Genomic DNA, 20873 nt, shown 5'->3' with positions numbered 1-20873 from the left:
TTTTCTGGATTTAAGTTATTTATGCCAATAATTCACACTTCACATAAACTATCGAATCCAAGGTTCAAATTTTCACAATGTATTGACATATATCAATCAATACGTATCGTTCCAACAAGGATCCAAACATGGAAACTATAAATTACATTCTTTTTCTTCTATATCAAGTTGATACATACTCATATTGGGTCATTTGAGACCAGTATCAGCTAATAAAGACTCGATCTAAGGGGGCATTCTTTTTTTGGATTTGGAGAGGAGGGGGGGGGGGGGAATGGTCAATGGGATTTTGGTTCCCATTGACCAAAAATCTCATGTTATTTTTTCAGCTTTATGTGAGGATCAGGGGAAGTTTATTTTCTTGGGTATCATTTATACCCAAGAAAGTGATACCCATCTCTTAGGTGGGTAAATAACTTTCCCACATAGGGGGAAAGTTGCCAACACTTGAATGAGACAAAAATGCCCCTTTTAATAATGAATTTTTAAGGCTAAAATTGTTATTTCCTTATTTACCTGAGAAATAAAAGAGTATGGGTAAATGCAATTACCTGAGTAAGTTTTTACTTGCCCAAGTAATTGCATTTACCCAGGTAAGTAACTTACCAAAAAGCGAATGGGGCCTAAGTGTATCAGCTAATATATAACTAATTTAAACCCCACTCCCTCTCCCTCTATTTTAAATTGATCACAAATCCACCACAACACCCTATTTTATTTGCTTTTCACAATTATTTATATTTTTATTCTTAAGTAAGCTTCCTGTTTTAGTGATTGTTTGCCAATGAATTGATTATTAAAATTTAAATATTAAAAAACATTAAGGCAATTTATATTGATTTTCTAAAAATAGAGGTATCTACATACGTAGTTCCATCATTTTACAATGGTTATCAATTGTACCCCTATATTCACACTTAAATAACTCATTTATAGTCATTTGGAACTTATATTCATTGTTATTAATATATTTTGTAGGACTTATTTGAATTTCCTATTGCATCCATGTCTATGCAGATATATCTGTTAAAATTGCCTTTTTTATACACTTTGCGTATCTAATGCTTTAAACCTTGAAAGAAACATTTTACTTCTTATGTATTGCCTTATTTATGGTCATTTGAGATTTAAATATAGTGTTATTAATACATTTTTAGGGTTTTTTTTTTATTTCTTTAAGGTTTGGATGATGATCCATTCTTATCCAAAGCAAAGGTCAAAATATCAATATCGTGTATCATACCAATAATTTTGGATATGAATATGTAACATGATACAATTTGGATCAACATGGATACTATGGAAAGAAATAAGATACACTTGGATACATTAAGAAAACTCTAACAGATCCCACAAATACATTATTACACTAAATCTAAGGTTAAAAAGCTATGAATCAGGTATAATCACACAAAAAAAAAAATGCATACTTTAATAGTTTACATGAAGTGATAGATTACAATAAACAATGCTTGAAGTCTAAGGTGTGAATATGACCCACTGCTTGGGCTGGAATGAAGATAAGTGTTTAGCACTTGGTAGTTTAGTTGTGGTGGACCAGCTTAGAAAGTAAAGCCATTTTACAGCTTTTGCCCATCCTTACATTGCAGCTCAGGTGGTTCAGCTATTCATTCAAGAGGTCTCTCGTTTGCATGGTAATCCACAGTCCATCTTGAATCTTGATAGATCAGGACCCAACCTTTATGAGTCACTTCTAGTCTGAGCTGAGTATTTCAAGGCCCAAGAGTTAGCTCTCTATCATTCCACAAGTTACCATCCATAAACAGATGGTTGATCTGAAGTAGTAAAATTGGTGCTTGGAGACGTATTTGCAATGTTTCACAAGTGACAGGTCCAAGCAGTGGGTCCATTGGCTACCATGGGCTGAACTATTTGTACAATTCTTTGTACCATGTTCCCACAAGCATGAACCCATTCAAGGCCCTATACAGCACAGATCCTCCACCCATTCTCAACTACAATGGCAGAAGTGGAGAACCAATTAACTCAGAAGGATGAGGTGCTTCGTTCCCTCAAGGATCATTTATTACGGGCCCAGCAATATATAAAGGCCAAGAGGTTGTGACCCAAGATGCTACCTCATTACTATGGCCCATTTTGCATTATTCAGACAGTGGGCTCAGTGGACTACAAGTTGGAGTTACCAGCTACTTTGAAGGAACTGGGGTTTGCTCCTCAGAGCGCTCCTCACACCGTCCTCAAAGCCACATCCCACCATGCATTGGGAACATCTCCCATTAATAATAACATATAAGTACAGGAGATGTTCCCGATGTGTAGCTGGGACATGCTGTAAGATCGGTGCGAGGAGCACTCTGAGAGAAGTAGATCCGGACTCTTTTCGTTGCATCAACTTTTCCATGCGAGCCTCCTAAAACACGGCCTCATGCCGGGTATCCTCCTTCCAGTTCTGCATTACCAATTTTCTCTTCCAATGGGTATAATTGGATGACCAATTCAAGATCGCCGACTTCAGATGGGTAAAACGGTAAAAGTCCAGTGAAAAGGTGGTGAAATAATCTCCTCTTCAGTAGCAATTCCCTAACCTCAACCTTGAGGCTTGAGGACAAGGTTGACATTGAGAGGGATGGGGGAGTTGATGAGGTCCAGAACACAAAATATATCGCATCAGGAAGACAGGGAACATGTTGACCCAGCCCACAAAGCCGAAACACAACTTCCTTCTCGAAGCCCAGTAGCCCACCTAGTAAATATTTGTATAGTCACAACGTGCTAGTAACACGTTGACCATGTAAATGTAAAACTACATAAGAGAAAGGAAATAATGAGTAAGGCAGGCATGGAGTAGTAGAATCCAGTGTTTTCAAAACTGGACCGGACCAGAAAAACTGGGAACCAGTCAGGTGACTGATTCTGTTTTTTCCCAAAACCACTTTTTGGCCAAAAACCATTGATTTGGTCAATGAATTGCTGACCAGGTGGTCAAACCATCTAACTGTCATCCTGGACAACATTTTTTTGGCCGCTTTTTTGTTTTTTAAATTTTTGTCAGAGCAGGCCATCCATTTGGACTGGACAATTAGACCGTTCAACCAAAGAACCGGATCCAAAACGGTTCCCTATCTGGTCCAATTTTAACAACCTTGTTTGAACCCATCTTCTTACAGCATGCCTTGTAACATGTGACCATATAAAACTATGTAAGAGAAGGATATGAGTAAGATAGGCATCAAGTTGAATCTATCTATATTCTTCTCTCTAAGGTTTGAGTTCCCTCGAAGTGACTCATGAGGTGAGCAGTTATCACCACACATCCACATATGAAAAATTGTATAGCATTCCACTAAAACGAACTATTATAGCCTTCCACTAAAATTGCTTCTATAGTCTTTGCAAAAGCGGCACTTAGAACCATGTTCATTCTTTTCTAAATTTGATTTGTCATTTACACTTAGAACCATGCTCATTCTTTTCTAAATTTGATTTGTCATTTACATAAGAATAATCTCATATTCATATAGGCCCTTCAGTGCAAGGTTCAACGTACCGATATGTATCATGCCAATGGCTTTCCGATACACCCCTCCAGGGTTTTTATTGGATTAGACACTGGTTCAGAGGGTAGTCAGGCCTTAAACCGACCCCTCTGAACCATTTTCGAAAAATAGTAAATAAAACCTACAAAAAAAATACCGATAAAGGCCAATAAGCCCTGCATCGATACTTTGAACTTTGCTTCAGTGCACAAAAAATTAACAGGACAAAATTGATCTAATATAATATTACTGCTTTGACAAAAATAGAGGAAAGAACAAATATAATATCACGGCCACCACATCTTGTAACTTCATTAAACTCAAAATTAAGAAAACCCAAAAGCGCAAATATTTAATATTATACAGTTTATAAGGTTGTTAGGATAAACTTCTGAAATTTGCCTTTGTAAATGCATAGCATGTGAGTATTCTTCAATTTTTCCACATGCGAAGTAACTTTTCCGAATAAAGAATGAAAAGAAAATTGATACTAACGCTAATTTTATATCCCATTTGTTTCTCTTCTAAGTTCTAAAACCACTTTTGTGCATTCTTCTATTGTGTTTCCAATAGCAAAAGAACAGCAGCTTATCATTGTGGCCATTACATCTATAACAGTATCTTCTGCCTTCACTAGGAACTTGTTTTCATTAAGAAAAAAGGTTAATAAACTACAATTTAGAAAGCAAATGAACAAAACAAAACCAGAAGGAAAATACCAGAAAAATTAAAATTACACTTCCCTCGAAGAAAAAAAAAGAAACAAAAAGAAAAGCCTTTACAACATTTACAAAACTTCATGTGGATAATTTGCACATTAGTTCGCATCATCACTGGCCAAAGTGGTTCACATGAGCTCTCTTGACCTGTTAGCCGTGTCAGTTTTTCATTTCTTTGTGTATGAAAGATATGGATCTTGAGCAATGGTTAGAACATCAGGCCTCTCGGCTTGGTCATATGTTAAACATCGCCTTATCAGATCCTACAGAATATCAGAAAATTAAAGCAAATTAATATAACGCAGAGAACAGAACATATCATCTTATACCAGGACAACCAAAAATTGAAAGAAACCAAAAGCCTAAATTATTCTACCCTGCAGTTATATATAGTCTGATGTATTCAATGTTTCCTTCAGTGAGCCTTGTTGGACATTTGAGAGCAGAAAATGGGCTCTTATATCTTGACTTGAGAACAGTCAGAAACAACTAGAAAGAAAATGAAAGCAAATTCTTTTACCATATGGTGATGTACACCTACCCTAAGGAAAACTGGAGATGATATAATGTAAATACCTTTGCCTCATTTGAAACAGCAGGCTTAGAAGGGAATTCCACCTTGCGAGCTTTAATAATTGTGTCTTCACGAAGTATCCGTTCTTGGGTCTGATCATGTCCAAAAGGGCGTTTTCCAAAGAGCATTTGGTAAAATAGAATACCAGCAGACCAAACATCAACCTGTTGACCAAGTGGTTTGGATGTTAGCATAGCACAAACAAAGCCTCTGTTCAAGCGAAGGAAATGAAAAGGAAAAGAAAGTGTAAAGCATTGAATAGCAACAGGCCATGGCTGCTTTGGCATAACTGATAAATCAAGTAAGTTTTCCTGAAATAATTGTTAGTTCCAGAATACCAATAGGCCATGGCTTTTGCAGTGAGACCATAAATGATTCAAGAAATAAACATAAATTAAGAGTTCTATGCAATTAACATTGCGTTGAGATATATCATAAAGGCATACCTGCAGGGGTATTTTTAATTTCTACAACACAATTAAACTCAGCACTATTTCCAACTATTTGGGGATGGCTACATGAATCCTATCCCACAATTGTGCTCTATCAGGAGTCATGTTTCATCTAAAATAGGAAGTTCTCAAATCATTTTTACAAATTCAGTTCATGTTTTCTGTAGCTTCCCCCCTTGCTTTTTTAGAGACTTCTACTTGCACCAAATTACTCCTCACTGACCTCACTGACCTCACTGTTGCAGTCATTGTTCATCTACACTCTACACATGACTAAACCATCCCAACCAACTCCCTCCCCCTGGTTTTCACTTTAGAGCCTTCTACCCATTAATAATGGTCTTATGAGTCCAGCATAGTTTTCGAGGCACCAAGGCAAGACTAGACGACAGGAGGGTGCCTTGTCATCAAGTCACCTAGGCGATGGATTTTTTTAAGCAAAAAACATATATCCTAGGATAGTTCCCTAGGTTCCACAGCCATATTTCCTTAATAATTATACATAGCTCCATAAGAAAAGTATAAGTTTCATTTTGAAGTATTGAAAATCAGTATATTCATGAGAAGAAAAAGAAAAAAGAAAAGAAAATTAAAAAAAAAAATAGGGGCTGAACCCCTATTTTTGTTATAGGAAAAAAAGAAAAGAAAAAGTGGAAGAAAAAAAATGTGTTGATTAGACAAAATTTAAAGTTCTTATTTATTGGTTCAGGTTTTGAAGTCTTTGAGGGTTCAATACAGCAGTAAGCAATGTCTATGTCGACAATAAACCCTAACAAATAAGGAAATAGTAAAAAGAAATCAGTATATAAACACACAAAATGAATATCTTAGTTTAATAATGTCTATTTTATAATTATAATCTCAAAAAATTAAGAATACAAAAATATTTCATAACATTATATACAAAACTTCTTGGCGGTTAAGCGAGGTGGGCCTCCAAGGTCACCTTGTTGCCTAGGTGTCACCTTGACAACTATAGAGTCCAGATCTGGTAGGAACACTCAGTGAGCACACTGCATAAGCACTTCATCAGAATGCCGAAATACCTCCCAGTCTATTTTCTACGCATTTATGGGACATGTGTCAGCAAAATGATTATGTGCCTACCCAGTATGTTCACCAAGTGTGCTACCAGATCCGGTCCCTGGTCTTATTACCATTAGGAACAGTGATATATGCTGATAACAGAACACAGACGAGGCACTTCTCCACTATATCCACCACGCGGTGTTATAAATGCAGTGAATCGATAACTAGTTGCTTTCACCTTTGTTTTTTCAGAGTGTGTACAGCTTTTGTCCATTTGATGTATCCCTTGTTTCTGGCAATTCTATGCCAGCACAGCATTGATTAGAAGAGAACCTAAAAAAGAACCTAACCTCCACTTTCATCTTTATGTGTTATTTCTATATTAAAAACCATCAACCAACCATATTCTATAATAATGGAATTTTCAGTTGGGCAAAGTAACAAGTGGGGGAATCTGACACCATACAAGGGGAGTGGTACTGTATCATAGGTGGGGGTTTTGAAAAATAAAATCAGAAAACAAATAAAAATTTGTGAAGTGGAATAAAGTGAGGATTTCTCTTTATAATAAACAAATGAAGCAACAGCATGCACATAAACAATAAAAGCATATATGCTATTGTTTTAATAAAAAAGAGATGAACACAGACAAAAACATTAAATCATTTGCACTCTGTAAGTTTAAAATTTGCCTGAACTTAATCTTTATATAGTTTTAACTCTCGAAGTCTACTGGGCAACTTGACAGCCAGGTCTAGTGATGAAACCCAATATAACATTAAGGCACATGGAGCCTCACAACTATTGTGGTTCAAGAATCTTTGGAAGATTAGTGGTCAAGTTTGAAAGTCCAATGGAAATTTATTATGATAATCAAAGCTCTAATAAAAGTTGTTCATAACCCAATACAATATAAACAAACCAAACACATTGAGGTAAACATACATTTTATCAAGGAGCCAGTGGCATGTGTAGAAACTTGTTTATATTTTTAAGATTTGAAAGTAAGTTAGCAGATGCATTCATCTTCTCTTATTTCTCTCCTCATGTCTTATTGCATATGAAGGACAAAACTGATATTATTCAAAATGGTATTCCAAGGAGAAGAAAACTGCAACAAGTCAAACTCATAGTGTTTTGGAGCCCTTGATACAACTCAGAGTCAGACTAAAAGAATGCCCTAAGATTCATGTGACACAAAATACTCAGATAATTTACATTATCAATCAAGACGTTTTACTTTATGTGAGACCAGCACCCTCTTTAAAATAATATATTATAACAATTACTGGAATCCACCAATTAACTTACTCCAATCTAATAGTTGCTAAAAGTTATTGAGCTAATTCATTTACTAGAATTCGTTTGCTTGGACCCCACTTCTTCTGATCAAAGGGTTTGGACTCCTCTTCCAAAAGGTACTTTTACTTGCTCTTCTTTTCTAAAATCCCACAGTTTTAACCCCATTTCCCAAGGATTCCCGGTCGAAGAAGTCTGGGCACGACCTATTCCCCCAAAAATTGTTGTATTCTGCTAGGAAGTCTTCTATGGGAAAATCAATACTTTGGAAAACTTACAAAAAAGGAGACCCTCTCTTTGTCTTTCCCCAAATTGGTGTTCCTTGTGTAAGGCTGAGAATGAGGACTGTTTCCATTTGCTGATCTCATGTTCCTTTGCTACAACCATACGGAGGTGGAGCCTTTGTTTATTTGGAGGTAGGTGGTCTATGCCTTCTGATTTAAGCTCGTTATTCAACCCATCTATTTTTGTTTGGCACACTAGAAGCGGTAAGGTCATGTGGAAATGTGTCAGGGCAGCCACTCTATGGACTCTTTGGGAGGAAAGGAATGCAAGAATTTTCTTAGAGAAGGAAAGAGGGTTAGATGAAATGAAAGATTGTATCCTAACAATAGCAATCCATTGGCTGAAAACTGTGGATATTTTTTATAACTTCTCCTTTGATGACTTGTGGAGGAATTGGCTAGTAATAGCTAACACTTCAACAAAGAATGATAGAATTCTGTCAGAATGGGTTTCACCTTTGGAAGGTGTCATCAAGTTGAACTTTGATGGAAGCAGCCAAGGCAACCCCGGGCCTTCAGGTATAGGGGGTATCCTGAGAAATAAGGACAGCAACATAATTTCCCCATCCTCAGGACCGGTGGGAATGGGGGATTCCACAAGGGCAGAAATCCTTGCTGCAGTACAAGGAATTCAGATCACCAACCAGCTTGGGGTGGAGCATCTCCTAGTTGAAGGGGACTCTCAGCTAGTAACAAGGTGGCTCCTAAACTTGGATATCACCATTTGGGGCTACAAAGATCTCATCGAAAAAGTAAAGTGGTTTACCAGCAATATGAGAGTTGAGGTAAAATGGGTTAGTAGGTCTGCTAATTCTTTGGCTGATGCTTTAGCCAAACAGGGGGTTTCTAGGGAAGATCTTTTTTGTGCTTCTTTGTAAGTTGTTATTAATTTGGAAATCTGTACTTAACTACCCCAGAGAGGTTTCAACTCGTGCCTTTCCTTGGGGACTTTGAACTATTGTCTATTGCTGATTAATAAAATTATTTCAATTATCAAAAAAATATTCTAATGGTTGCTTAAAGTAAATCCATTCGATGACTTGGGCATTCAGATCTGTGACACCATTGGGTGATCAAAATTGTAATGATCCATGGATATGTGATATCATCCCTTCACATTTTTTATTGGTAATGTATCCCCTTGCATTTGGGAAATAAGGACCAGATCAATTTGAAATTGAAATGTAAACTGTATTGAAATGAAAAACTCTCCCCACCCCCACTACCCAATCCTGAACACGCTTTCCAACAATGAAAACAGATGATCCACATACATGAAACAGTATGCTGATCAATAAAGAGAAAGTCCAAAATCAATGGTTAATACACTGATCATATGGTTGAGAATTGAGAATAGTTACATTATAACAATCTGGTATTTACAATATGTCAAGTCCGTAGAACTGGGTTTCCTCTAGTAACTGTAAGATACAACTTAGAACAGAATTCTGTAATGCTAAGAATGGGCACAGCAAGGTACACCTGTTGGTATTTCTTAAAAGTGGATATCAGTCAATGTTAGATTTGGCTACCCAGCATTTTCTTGTACCAAATGCCCCCAGAAATACTCAACCGAAATTTTAGCAACAAGCCACCACTTGTCTCTATTCCTTAGATGGGCCTAATTCCTAGAAGGATACAATCACAGAGTCACTGACCTTTGATGATATGAGTGGTGTCTTGCTGAGCTCAAAGCATTCTGGAGGCAAGTACCTGAAAAGCAAAGAGAAAATATACATTTTGAGCTCACTGGACCAAATTCACAGAAATTGTCAAGGATCGGATGCAGGATCCTACTAAAAATTAGTGAAAACATGGATTAAGAATTAAGAAAAAAATGCTATTTGCATAAAGATAAAATCAAATAAACACATTTTTTCCATACTCACATATTCTACAAATATGATAGAGCTAGTGTTATCATTTAATCATTTCCATGTAGATATTCAACAACAAAAGGCAACCTGGCACAGTATCACAATGACAAGTTTCTTCTGGATCTGCAGCCATACCTCATCCTCTTTGACAAGCATGGATCTGCAACTAAGTTTTGCAATCAAAACATGATGCTGAAGCACTGTGATTGTGTATCTCTGGGGGCATTTGGGTAGAAAAGAAAGTAGATATCTAAGCTTTTCTTTTCTTCTTTTCCTATAACAAAAATAAGGGTTCAGACCCTATATTTTTTCAATTTTTCCTTTGTTTTTTTCTTCTCATGAATATGTTGATCTTCTATACTTTAACATGAACTCTATACTTTTATTATGAATAATTATTAGGGAAATATGGATATGGTACCTAGGGAACTACCCTAGGATCTATATTTTCTATATAAACAAGTCCATCGCCTAGGCACCTAGGCAACAAGGCGGCCCCCTGACGCCCAGCCTCACCTTGGTGCCTTGAAAACTATGCTTGCTGCCTGCCAAAAGATGAGCAACAAACCAGAAAGAGAGAGAACTCATGCCATTATGGTAAACAGCAAAGATAAATTGCTTATAAGATGAAATGAGAGAGAGAGAGAGAGAGAGAGAGCTTCTGGCAACAACCAGAATTCACTAAACCAAACTTTATTTTCATCAAATCATCTCTTCTTTAATTCCAACTACAATGACTCTATTTATAAACTCGACTTATGAACTTGGATGTCCCTTTACAGACACCAATTTGGACTAAAACAACTTCTAATTGCTTTAAAACTAAGACAAATCCAGGAGTGGCTATAAGGGCACTTGAACAAGGGACTCCAACTCCTAAAATAACTCTAAAACTCATTACTGATCCCACTAAGACTTACTCTCAAGTTACCAGAAATAGTAGACCACAAGTTTACTAAAACTAGTAATCACGAGAATTACAATGAATAGCAAGTCCAAAAGTTACTAATTTACCATAAATGGTAATTTTGAAATATCAGAAGATTTCAGGAAAACTTTAAAATCCTATTCTTAAGACACCTATGACTAGAAAATAAAAAACTGAAGCAACACAAATATGCTATCACCCAAAAAATTCTGAAATTGGTATAGGAATAAGAAAATTGGTTTGTTTCCTCATGAATTATTGCTTTGCTTCGTATCTGCATCACTGCCTCATCCAATCATAGCTTACCATGTTTGACTGCAGAATCATCAGTTAATCCATGCTTCTCCCTAACCACTCAATGAAATAGATGACACCTACAATATCACCTATGTTGGAGATCAGATGATCGGTCCCAACTACCCACGTTTGCTACATGCATGGTACAGTGAATAATGAGATTTTCCTAGAAATTTATTCACACAGAAGCCTTCCCCTAATAGTTTTTTCATCTAAACATTACAAATCATTATGATCGAACAAGATCTATGCAAAACTAAACAATGGCACTGTAAGACGAGGTAAATGGAGCAAGAACATTCAATCAAGGAAATAAAGGATGAAATTCTAGCAACTAAGAGTTCAGGAAAGTTTGATGGGAAAATGTGATATCACCAGGAAAGTTCAGGAAAGTCAGGATATGGTACTGACACTGAAACAATGCGGTAGGGTACTGCCTACCTCAGGAGCTTCTTCAAGGGAGCTCAGGCCTCCTACAGAAGAAAAGAGAAGAGAAGATGATTGCTGGTGCTCAAAAGGTGATTTTCTTTATTGCTATTCTGTTACTTATAGCCCTTACATCACATGGGGGTCTGCTCTGGTGTGGTCCCCTAACAAAGGTATTCGGGTAAGGCTGTATGGGTATCATGCTGGTGGGTCGATTAATGGTAATGGGCCTAGTTGTGTGCCTATCAAGTCCCCCCACCTTGAGATCAACCTTGTCCTCAAGGTCGATGTGGGGAAATTCATGCTGCAGTCAAGAGTATTACTCCCAGGTAGCTTCTTCTCCCAGCAGGTTGCTCCACACAACCAAGGCCTCTTCTATGTAGTACTTTCCTTTAAGTACCGAGCGGAAGTTTATCAGCTTGTGGGGCTCCATGATCATGACTCCTTCCTCAGTGAAATCTGGAAGGGTTGCCTGGGCTTTTTGCTCTTGACATACTTGCTTCTTGAGTAGGGCTACATGAAAGACAGGGTGGAGTTTGGAGGAAGGTGATAGTTCTAGTTTGTAGGCGACTGACCCAACCCTTTCAAGGACTTTGAAGGGTCCATAATATTTGGGAGCCAATTTCTGCCATGCTCACTTGGCTACCGAGGTTTGTCTGTAGGGTCAAAGCTTCAAGTAAACCATGTCATCAGGCTAGAATTCCAAGGGGCGATATTTGCGGTCATAGGTATTCTTCATGACCTGCTGAGCCCGTTGCAGATTGTTCTTAAGCTCTTGCAAGATTAAGTTTCAGCTAGTGAGGTACTCATCTACTGCAGCTACTGTTGTGGAGCCTGCCTCGTAGGGGAGAATGGCAACTAAAGGTGTCAATGGACCACCCATCCAGTCCAAAATCAAAATGGACAGTTTGGAAGGACCAATAAGACATATTGGATTGGACCAATCCAGTCCAAAATATTTATTAGATTGGATTGGACTTGGTCCATCCGTAACAAATTTATATTGGATTGGGTTGGATTAAGCCAATATCTGGTCCATTGATATAAGATAAGAATATATGTGTCAATGGACCGAGTTTGGGTTGAAACAAATCTAAATCAAAATGAATTTGAATAGATTGGATGGTCCAGACATTGAATTGAACCGGTCCAAATTAGTCCAAAACATTCATTGGATTGAATTGGACCTGGTCCATTTATAACGGACTCACATTGGACTGGACCGGATTGGACAAAATCCAGTCCAATTGACACCCAGGGGGGTCTCTCCCATACAAGGCCTTGAAAGGTGTCATCCCAGTAGTCACATGAAAGGTGGAATTATACCATAGTTTTGCCCAGGACAACCATTTCACCCACTGTTTTGGTCTCTGCCCAGTGAAGCACCTCAAGTATGTCTCGATGCATCTGTTAACTACCTCTGTCTGCCCATCAGATTGGGGATGATAGCTCGTGGAGTGAGCCAGGTGTGTTCCTTGGATTTTAAAGTACTCCTACCAAAATATTCCCATAAATAGAGGATCTCGATCAGAGACGATGGAGGCTGGTGTTCCATGCAATTTTGTGATGTCTCTCACGAACAGATATGCTACCTGAGCTGCTATGGATGGGTGCGACAAGGCTGAGAAGTGGGCATATTTGCTAAGTCTGTCCACTACCACCATGATCACTGTCTTGCCTTGAGAGGGCGGTAAACCTGTGATGAAAATCCATGGTGACATCATCCCCGACTTGGCTTGGTATTTTAAGGGGTTGAAGGAGCTCAACTGGTTGTTAAGTATCATATTACTACTGCTAACAGGTTGGGCAGCTGGCCACAAAGATTGCACATGCCTCTTAACCCCCCTCCAATAGTAGTGTGCTGCAATACGATGATAAGTCCTTAGTACCCCTGAATGTTCAACAGAGGAATGGAACGGCTGTAGAAGCTCCGTTATGTGAGGAGATGATAAAGGTAGAACCAGTCTTCCTTTATAGTACAAGAGGGAGTCCCTCACGGTCTAGCCTGGTGTTTTGGTTGGATCCTCGGACTACTTCCTTTTGATAGCCCCCAGCTCTTGGCTGTTCAATATCTCCTGCTTAGGAACCTCTAGTAGCGGGTACACAAGTCCAGATTTCGCCATCAACTGTAACTCATTTTGTCTTGACAAGGCATCTGCTACCCATTTAGAAGCTTTAGTTATGTATTCTATCAAATAATCAAACCCCGGCAACTTAGACACCCATTTTTGTTGTTCTTCCATAAGGAGATGCTGTTCCAGCAGACATTTGAGGTTCTGTTGATCAGTGATGATGATGAAGCGTCGTCCAAGAAGGTAGTAGCGCCATTTAAGGACTGATAGGACGACAACCATTAGCTCCTTAACATAGGTGGATTGGGCCTTGGCGCGAGGAGAAAGAACTTTGCTGAAATAAGCCAGGGGTTTACCCCCTTGCATCAAAACAGTTCCAATGTCAGTGCCTGATGCGTCGCATTCCACTACGAAAGGCTGCTCAAAATCTGGTAGGACCAATGTGGGAGGAGAGGAAACTGCTGTCTTCAAGGAGTTGAAGGCTTGTTGGGCCCCCACCGTCCAGTGGAAAGCTTCCTTCCATAGAAGTTGGGTCAGTGCTGCTGCCATCAGCCCATAGTTCCTGATGAATCTTCTGTAGTACCCGGTTAGGCCTAGTAAGGCATGCAGTTGTCTAACTGAGGTGGGCCGGGCCCAATCCTTTACACTGGCTACCTTCTCAGGATCGGGCTTCACCTCCCCTCCCTCTACCACATGACCAAGATAATGTACTCTTCCCTACCCAAGGACACATTTGGAGAGCTTGGCCGAAAGCTGGTTTTTCCTTAGCACATCCAGGGTTAGCTTCAAATGTAGGAGGTGTTGCTCCCAATCAAAGCTATAGACAAGAATGCCGTCAAAAAATACTAAAGTGAACTTACGAAGATGGGGCCTGAAAATGTCATTCATGAGTAATCGGAAGGTCGATGGTGCGTTGGATAAACCAGACAGCATGACTAAGAACTTGTAATGGCCATTTTGAGTCCTAAAAGCCGTTTTATGCAATTGTCTCTGTGGACTCGGATCTGATGATACCTTGACCTGAGATCCAGTTTTGAGAAAACTCGGGCTTTCCGCAATTCGTCTAACAACTCATCGATCAAGGGAATGGGGAACCGATCCTTAAATGTAATGGACATCAATGCCCGGTAATCCATGCAAAACCGCCAAGAATTGTCCTTTTTCACTAGTATAACTGGGGAAGAATACGGGCTATTGTTGGGTTATATGAAGCCATTTTGTAGGAAGTCTTGCACTAAGCGCTCAATTTCTTGGCGTTGATAGTATGGGTACCGGTAGGGCCGGAAATTTTCCAATGTTGTGCCCGGTACGATGGGAATCTGATGGTCCTAAGTTCTCTCTAGAGGAAGCCCTTGCTGTTCTTGGAAGACTTCAAGGTACTTAGCCAATACTTCTTGTAGCAGCGGATCTGGGTTCCCACTGTCGCCTTAATTGAGTGTGGGCTTCAGATGTGGGCCAGGGGTGCAGGCCCCTAAGAGCATCAAGGTGTGTCGATTTAAGTCCCAACTGCTTTTGATTATGGAGATGAGGGTAGCTGGTTGTGGGACCAGCAGACTGGACCCGCTTAGAGTTATTGTTTGGTCTCCTCTTTGGAATTCCATGGTCAGTTTGGACCAGTCACAAACCACCCGACCCAATTGTTGCAACAATTGTACTCCAAGTATGATGTCGGCCCCACTAAAGGCCAATGTGTACAGATCAACGCAAAAAACCTCCCCTTGGATGAATAGCTCCAGGTCTTTATAGACTCCTTCACATGGTATCTGACTACCATTGGCAACTTGAACAGTTATTTTAGAGGTGGGTCTAATGGTTACCCCCATCTGGGTGGCCAAGTCATCAGAAATGAAGTTCATCGTTCTCCCACTATCCACCAAAATAAATACCTTCGGGCCCTTCAATCAACCCATAATATGCATGGTTTGGGGTGATGTGAGACTGGTGGGGGCCTGTAAGGAAATCTCGGATGGGCCAAGCCCGAATATCATATCAAGGCTAGTTGGGTTATTTTCTTCAAGACCCTCCACTGCATGCTCTTCCTCGTTCATCACAGTTGTAACATTGGCCCTTGTCCCTACGAGTCTGCATCTCAGCCCATGTCAGCTTTTTATATGGGTCGTTGGGCTTGAAACCTTGGGTTTCTAGTTTAGTAGATCCCATAATGGTCGGGTCTAGGTCGGCTCTATCTTCAGGGCCACGTCCCGTTATGGGAGTCTTCAATAGGGGTCCCTGAGGACGATTCGGTGGCCTTCTAAGGCTGTCGAGTTTTTCCTCGTAAAGCCTGGCCAGCCTTACAACAGCCATGACTGTCGAAGACTACATGGATTTCACCTCCACCCGAATATCCTCCCTCAACCCTCCAATAAAACTGCCTAACAAAGCATTTTACGGCCACCCCTATACCCTAGAGGATAGACACACAAACTCCACCTGGTATTCTCTCACTGAACCAATCTATCTCAATTTAGCAAGTTGTTCATCATAGTTTTCGAATCCAGTGGGTCCAAATCGCACACAAAGGATCAATGAAATCCGCCCAGGTCACTTGGGGAAGCGAAACCACTAGAACCAAAAAATTGCTTCTCCTTCCAGATGGATAGTGGCGATTGAGACCCTCTGATTCCTCAGAATTTCATGTTACTCGAAGTACCTCTCAGCCCGATAAATTCACAGTGTAGGGCCCTCACTTGAGAAGTTTGGGAAGGTGATCTTCGTTTGTAGCAACACTCCATTTCCTCCAAATCGATTGCTGGGTTGGCTGCTACCTTCTCCTTCACCTTCGTTGTTCTCGCTGACAGTTGCCTTCTCCAGCTTGGCCAAGACCGCTGAGAGAGCCACCTTGATATCAGTGATGTCTCCCTCAAGTTTATCAATACGTTCATCGCTTACGGATGCTCTAGTTCCCACCATGATGTCAACCCAAGATTGGGCTCTGATACCACTTGGTAAGGTTCTGCCTACCTCAGGAGCTTCTTCGAGGGATCTCAGGCCTCCTACAGAAGAAAAGAGAAGAGAAGATGATTGTTGGTGCTCAAAAGGTGCTTTTCTTTATTGCTATTCTGTTACTTATAGCCCTTACATCACATGGGCGTCTGCTTTCGATTGTAACTAACTAGCTGACGTGGTCCCCTCACATAGGTCTTCGGGTAAGGCTGTATGGGTATCATGCTGGTGGGCCGATTAGAGGTAATGGGTGTGCCTATCACAATGATATCACCAGGAATAGAATAGGAAAATGTGCTTTGTGGTAGTTGATAGATGCATTTTTTATCAGTAACAAACAATTTATTTACTAAGATCAAAATATGTGCATGACAGCATTTTGAAAGATAGTGACTAGCATAGAGTTTCCTTCTCTGATTTCTCTGATAATGTCAACTGCCTGAGGTACCAACCTAATATTTATACATATTTCCCACTTGACTTCTCTGATTTCTCTGATAATGTGCTTGTATTTCCATGATCCTTCCTGATTGCTGCCCAACAACTTAGTGACTAGCATGGAGTTTCCTTCAATAACAACATTAATGTAATTTAGTATTTTAGCCATTTTGATTCCTGTCAAAGCGACCAAAAGTTCTGCCCTTGTTGAGTCCTCTACACCAATTGGACCTGAAAACATAGCAATTATGTTCCCCTCATTACTCATTATCACTCCCCCAACACCTGACAGCCCTGGGTTACCTAGACTGCAGCCATCAAAATTCAACCTGACAAAAGGCAACAGTGGGGGTTGCCAAGTACCAGCTGTTTGCTTCTTGGAATCAGAATCTTCCACTGTTTTCCAATTTCTCCTAATGTCCTCAAATGAATAAGGACCAAACAGATCCATTGTTCTAACACAGTGTATGTCAATAACCTCCTCAAATCCCTTTTCTTTGTCATTAAACAGCCTTGAGTTTCTTTCCTCCCAAATACACCATAGGATGGCTACCCTTGTGCATCTCCAGAGAAATTTTCCTTTCTTCTTAAAGGAGAGAAAAACACAATATCAAATAAAGTCTTCAACTCCGCTGGAGGATTCCACCTACATCCATAACAAGAGAAGAAATAATCCCAGAAAGCAGTTGCAAAATTTCACCATTCACTTTACATGAGAAATACATGGGCAACGAAACCAGCTTCACCTTCTTCTTTGCAAAGCTTCAAAAGAGTTGATCTTATTGAGGTAAGCCCCACTGCAGAAAGCCCTTACTTTTGATGGAAACAGCACAATGGAAACAGTCCACCCCAAATAGTCCTTTTGATGGAAACAGCCCACCCCAAATAGCCCTTACCTTTGTTAGATGCAAAACATTGTGAATATTTTGATGGGTAATGGAAAATATTGTGCACCAGATGGCTAAAGTTATTAACTTATTATAAGCAAGGTTTAAAGCATTGATACACCTGATATGCATGAGTTTGTGTGTCAGGTGTTTCGGTAGCACATAACATTTTTTAGCTCATTTTTTTAATTCGTAGGGAGTTCAGTCTTAAGGCCTGCCTACCCAGTGAAATTGGTCAAAAGCCCCTTATTTAGAGTATTGTGGTATTGCTGATACCATACACCTGATATGGGGAGTATCATATCAAAATTTTGATCCTTGTTTATAAGTATGGTGAAGTGAAAGGGAAGCAAGATAATCAAGATGTGAAGCAGGTGAATAATATAATCAAATAAAAATTTTCAGTGTGTTCCTTTAAGTTAACAAATAAAGCACTGTTGACAAGAAACCAAATCAACCTAGTTTGTTACGGATATATTCAGAACATAACTAGATCACCAATTACCAGTATGTTCCAGCTCCCTGGGAAGTAAGTTCCATGCCCTGAGATCCAACATCATCCTCTACTATCTTGCTTAATCCAAAATCAGTAACTTTAGCTACTCCAACCTCATCAAAGAGAACATTACCAGGTTTCAAATCATAATGGATTATCTTCTGTGATCTCTTGTTCAAATATACAAGGCCTTGAAATATCTGAACTATGATAATCCTAGCTTCCCTCTCTGGCAGTATAGGTGTAGCTTTAAGGACTGCATCAAGATCTTTACCTGAAAAAGGAAAATAAATGTACAATTTAATAAGGGAGAAGACAAATATTCTATAAATACTTTTTTTCTTGAGAAAAGCATATTACAGAAGTAAGCACAACACACACACACTATAACACATTTAGGCCATGTCACAGAAAGCATTAAGTAGATACATACCACTACAATATTCTAGGACGGTGCAGAATGTGTTTTGATCAATCTCAAAGATGTCCCAAAGCCGCACGATGTGATTGTGTACCAAGTTCTTATGAATGTTGTACTCCCGAATTGCATGCCTTATGTAACTTTGCTTCTTGTCTTCACTCCATTGCGCATTCAAACCATGAAGTTTACATGCGACATATCTATACTCCACCAAGTCATATGCCTGCTCGAAAGTTCCCACTTCAAATCACTGCAAAAGAGTATATTCTCACAAATGCCTATATAGGCAAACAATGATTTCCATATTTTCAACAATTTCTTCCAAACTTGTTTTCGCAAGTACACCAATAATCAAGCTTGAGAAGTTCTTGTATCTTTGGTACATATTGATCATAGAAGGGAACAGAGTAGTATACTTATACCTTATAAACCTCGCTGAATCCTCCCTTTCCTAGAAGGTTTAAGAGGGCATATCGGTGATTTAGAATCTGAAAATTGTTAAAACGGGAACCATCCTCATCTCTTATGCGTTTCATTTCACGTATAAGCCTTCCTTTCTCCAGTTCATACCGATCCCTCTCACGTAAAGAAATTTCTTCTTCCTAAATAAAATTTACAGCTTAATTGGTTACACCTTAAAACCAGTAATACCATATAAATAATACAGAAAATATAATGCATGCCAACATGACAGCTAAAAGTGAGAAAAAAACTGAAATTAAGAATCAAACTTACACGTTTGATGCTAGCTAGCCGGGATTTACAAATCTCATCCTGGATAAGATAATCTTCTTCTGACATGCCTATTTCAGCATCACTTCCATCACCCCTGTCTTCAAGAAGACAACATTAAAACAATTGAAAGGTACATTAGTAAGCAGATTTTATGAAAAGATTAGAAAAAATAGTTAGTGAACAATTTTGAGAACTAAACAATACTAACACTAAGAACTATAATACAAGATATTAGCAGGAACATCATGGTTGGCGTGGGCCCCCGTGTCTATTACACAATGCACATGCACTAGTATTGCCACTAGCTTTTCACCAAGAATAAATATAACATTTGTACATATTTAAGTGGACGTCTGGATTTCATTAAGTTTCTAGCTCACAAAAAATAAACAATGAAAGATAGCAGCAAAGCACAACCTTCCCCCAACTAAAAGTGATAAACTTTTACCTGATTGACGTTTTTTTAGTGATTTTCGATGCCGCTCAATAGCTTCTTTTGTTTCCAATAAATGTTTCTGCAAAATTTAAAAAGAAAAACAATATTGATGCAATATATCATCTGAAATCACTTAATTTTGATACTTACCTTTCATTCAACTCTTTATATGCCATATAGTCATTATCTACTGCATCATTGGGACAAATTGGTCCAAAGTACTCTAGAAAAATAAATGGAAAAAAGTTTCATACAATATCTAGCATGACAAAACTTCAATAAAGTTATAGAATCCATATTCCTTGGTGTGTCGTGGATTCAGTTCAAAACAGATGAATGATTGTTAGAAGGGAATAGGATTGAACAAGTAATAGAGACATAGGGGACATCTCATGGTAAAAGATCAGCAAGTCAAAGTTTTATTTTTTTCTTTTTGACAAGTAAAGAACGACTGTTTTAAAAGTGCAAGGCGCAAAAAACGAACAAGGCCATTTTGCACCCAAGGCACAAGGAGCAAGGTGAGGCATGCACCTTTTTGAAGCAGGCCACAAAAATGCAAAAAAATATCCAAAAAATAGAAAAAAAAATGCAAAATGTTAAAACATTAAACACAATATTTATTAAAAATACAAACTTAAATTTTAAAATAAAATGTTTAAAAAACCTATTATCTCAAATTAAAATCATTAAACAGAACATGTAAAACATATTTAAAATGAAAAATTAAAAATAAAATCAAGCATAACATGTAAAACATATTCAAGCATGTAAACACTTTTCTCTTTATTTTTTCCCAATTGCATTACTTCAAATACCTAATGTGATGTTAAACACTCCATATCAGGGCCTTAAATTCTTAATCCTTATAAAAAAGGATTCTATAACTTTAAGCGACTTTTAAAAATATCTTTTATTAGAATGAATGAATGAGCAACATTAGAGAATATGGGATTTTCGGAGCTTCAGTGAGCAAGCAAACCATTTGTCGTTCTTCCAATCCAGCTGAAGTTGATGTTAAGTTTGCTTGAAAGTTAACATAACT

At 38.7% G+C, this 20873-nt stretch overlaps 1 protein-coding gene across 2 annotated transcripts in view; it reads right to left on the bottom strand.

Moving 5' to 3' along the window:
- Positions 1-4140: 4140 nt before the first annotated feature.
- The window catches only part of TSL (Protein kinase superfamily protein), a 54077-nt gene continuing 37344 nt past the window's right edge, over positions 4141-20873 (bottom strand). For both annotated transcript variants that reach the window (XM_088972952.1, XM_088972951.1), the window contains exons 9-16: positions 19844-19910; positions 19396-19493; positions 19083-19262; positions 18673-18883; positions 18249-18513; positions 9534-9588; positions 4814-4975; positions 4141-4500 (exon numbers count right to left, since the gene is read on the bottom strand). In XM_088972952.1, coding sequence (XP_088829078.1) covers positions 4405-4500; positions 4814-4975; positions 9534-9588; positions 18249-18513; positions 18673-18883; positions 19083-19262; positions 19396-19493; positions 19844-19910 — 1134 coding nt within the window. In that variant the 3' untranslated portion in view covers positions 4141-4404. The remainder of the gene's footprint in view (positions 4501-4813; positions 4976-9533; positions 9589-18248; positions 18514-18672; positions 18884-19082; positions 19263-19395; positions 19494-19843; positions 19911-20873) is intronic.

This window comes from Nelumbo lutea, chromosome 2 (assembly GCF_056320005.1).
Source record: "Nelumbo lutea isolate HS-2025 chromosome 2, American lotus-T2T, whole genome shotgun sequence".
NCBI lineage: Eukaryota > Viridiplantae > Streptophyta > Magnoliopsida > Proteales > Nelumbonaceae > Nelumbo > Nelumbo lutea.
The sequence above is the reverse complement of the archived record's forward strand: the minus strand, read 5'-3'. Positions and strand labels throughout refer to the sequence as shown.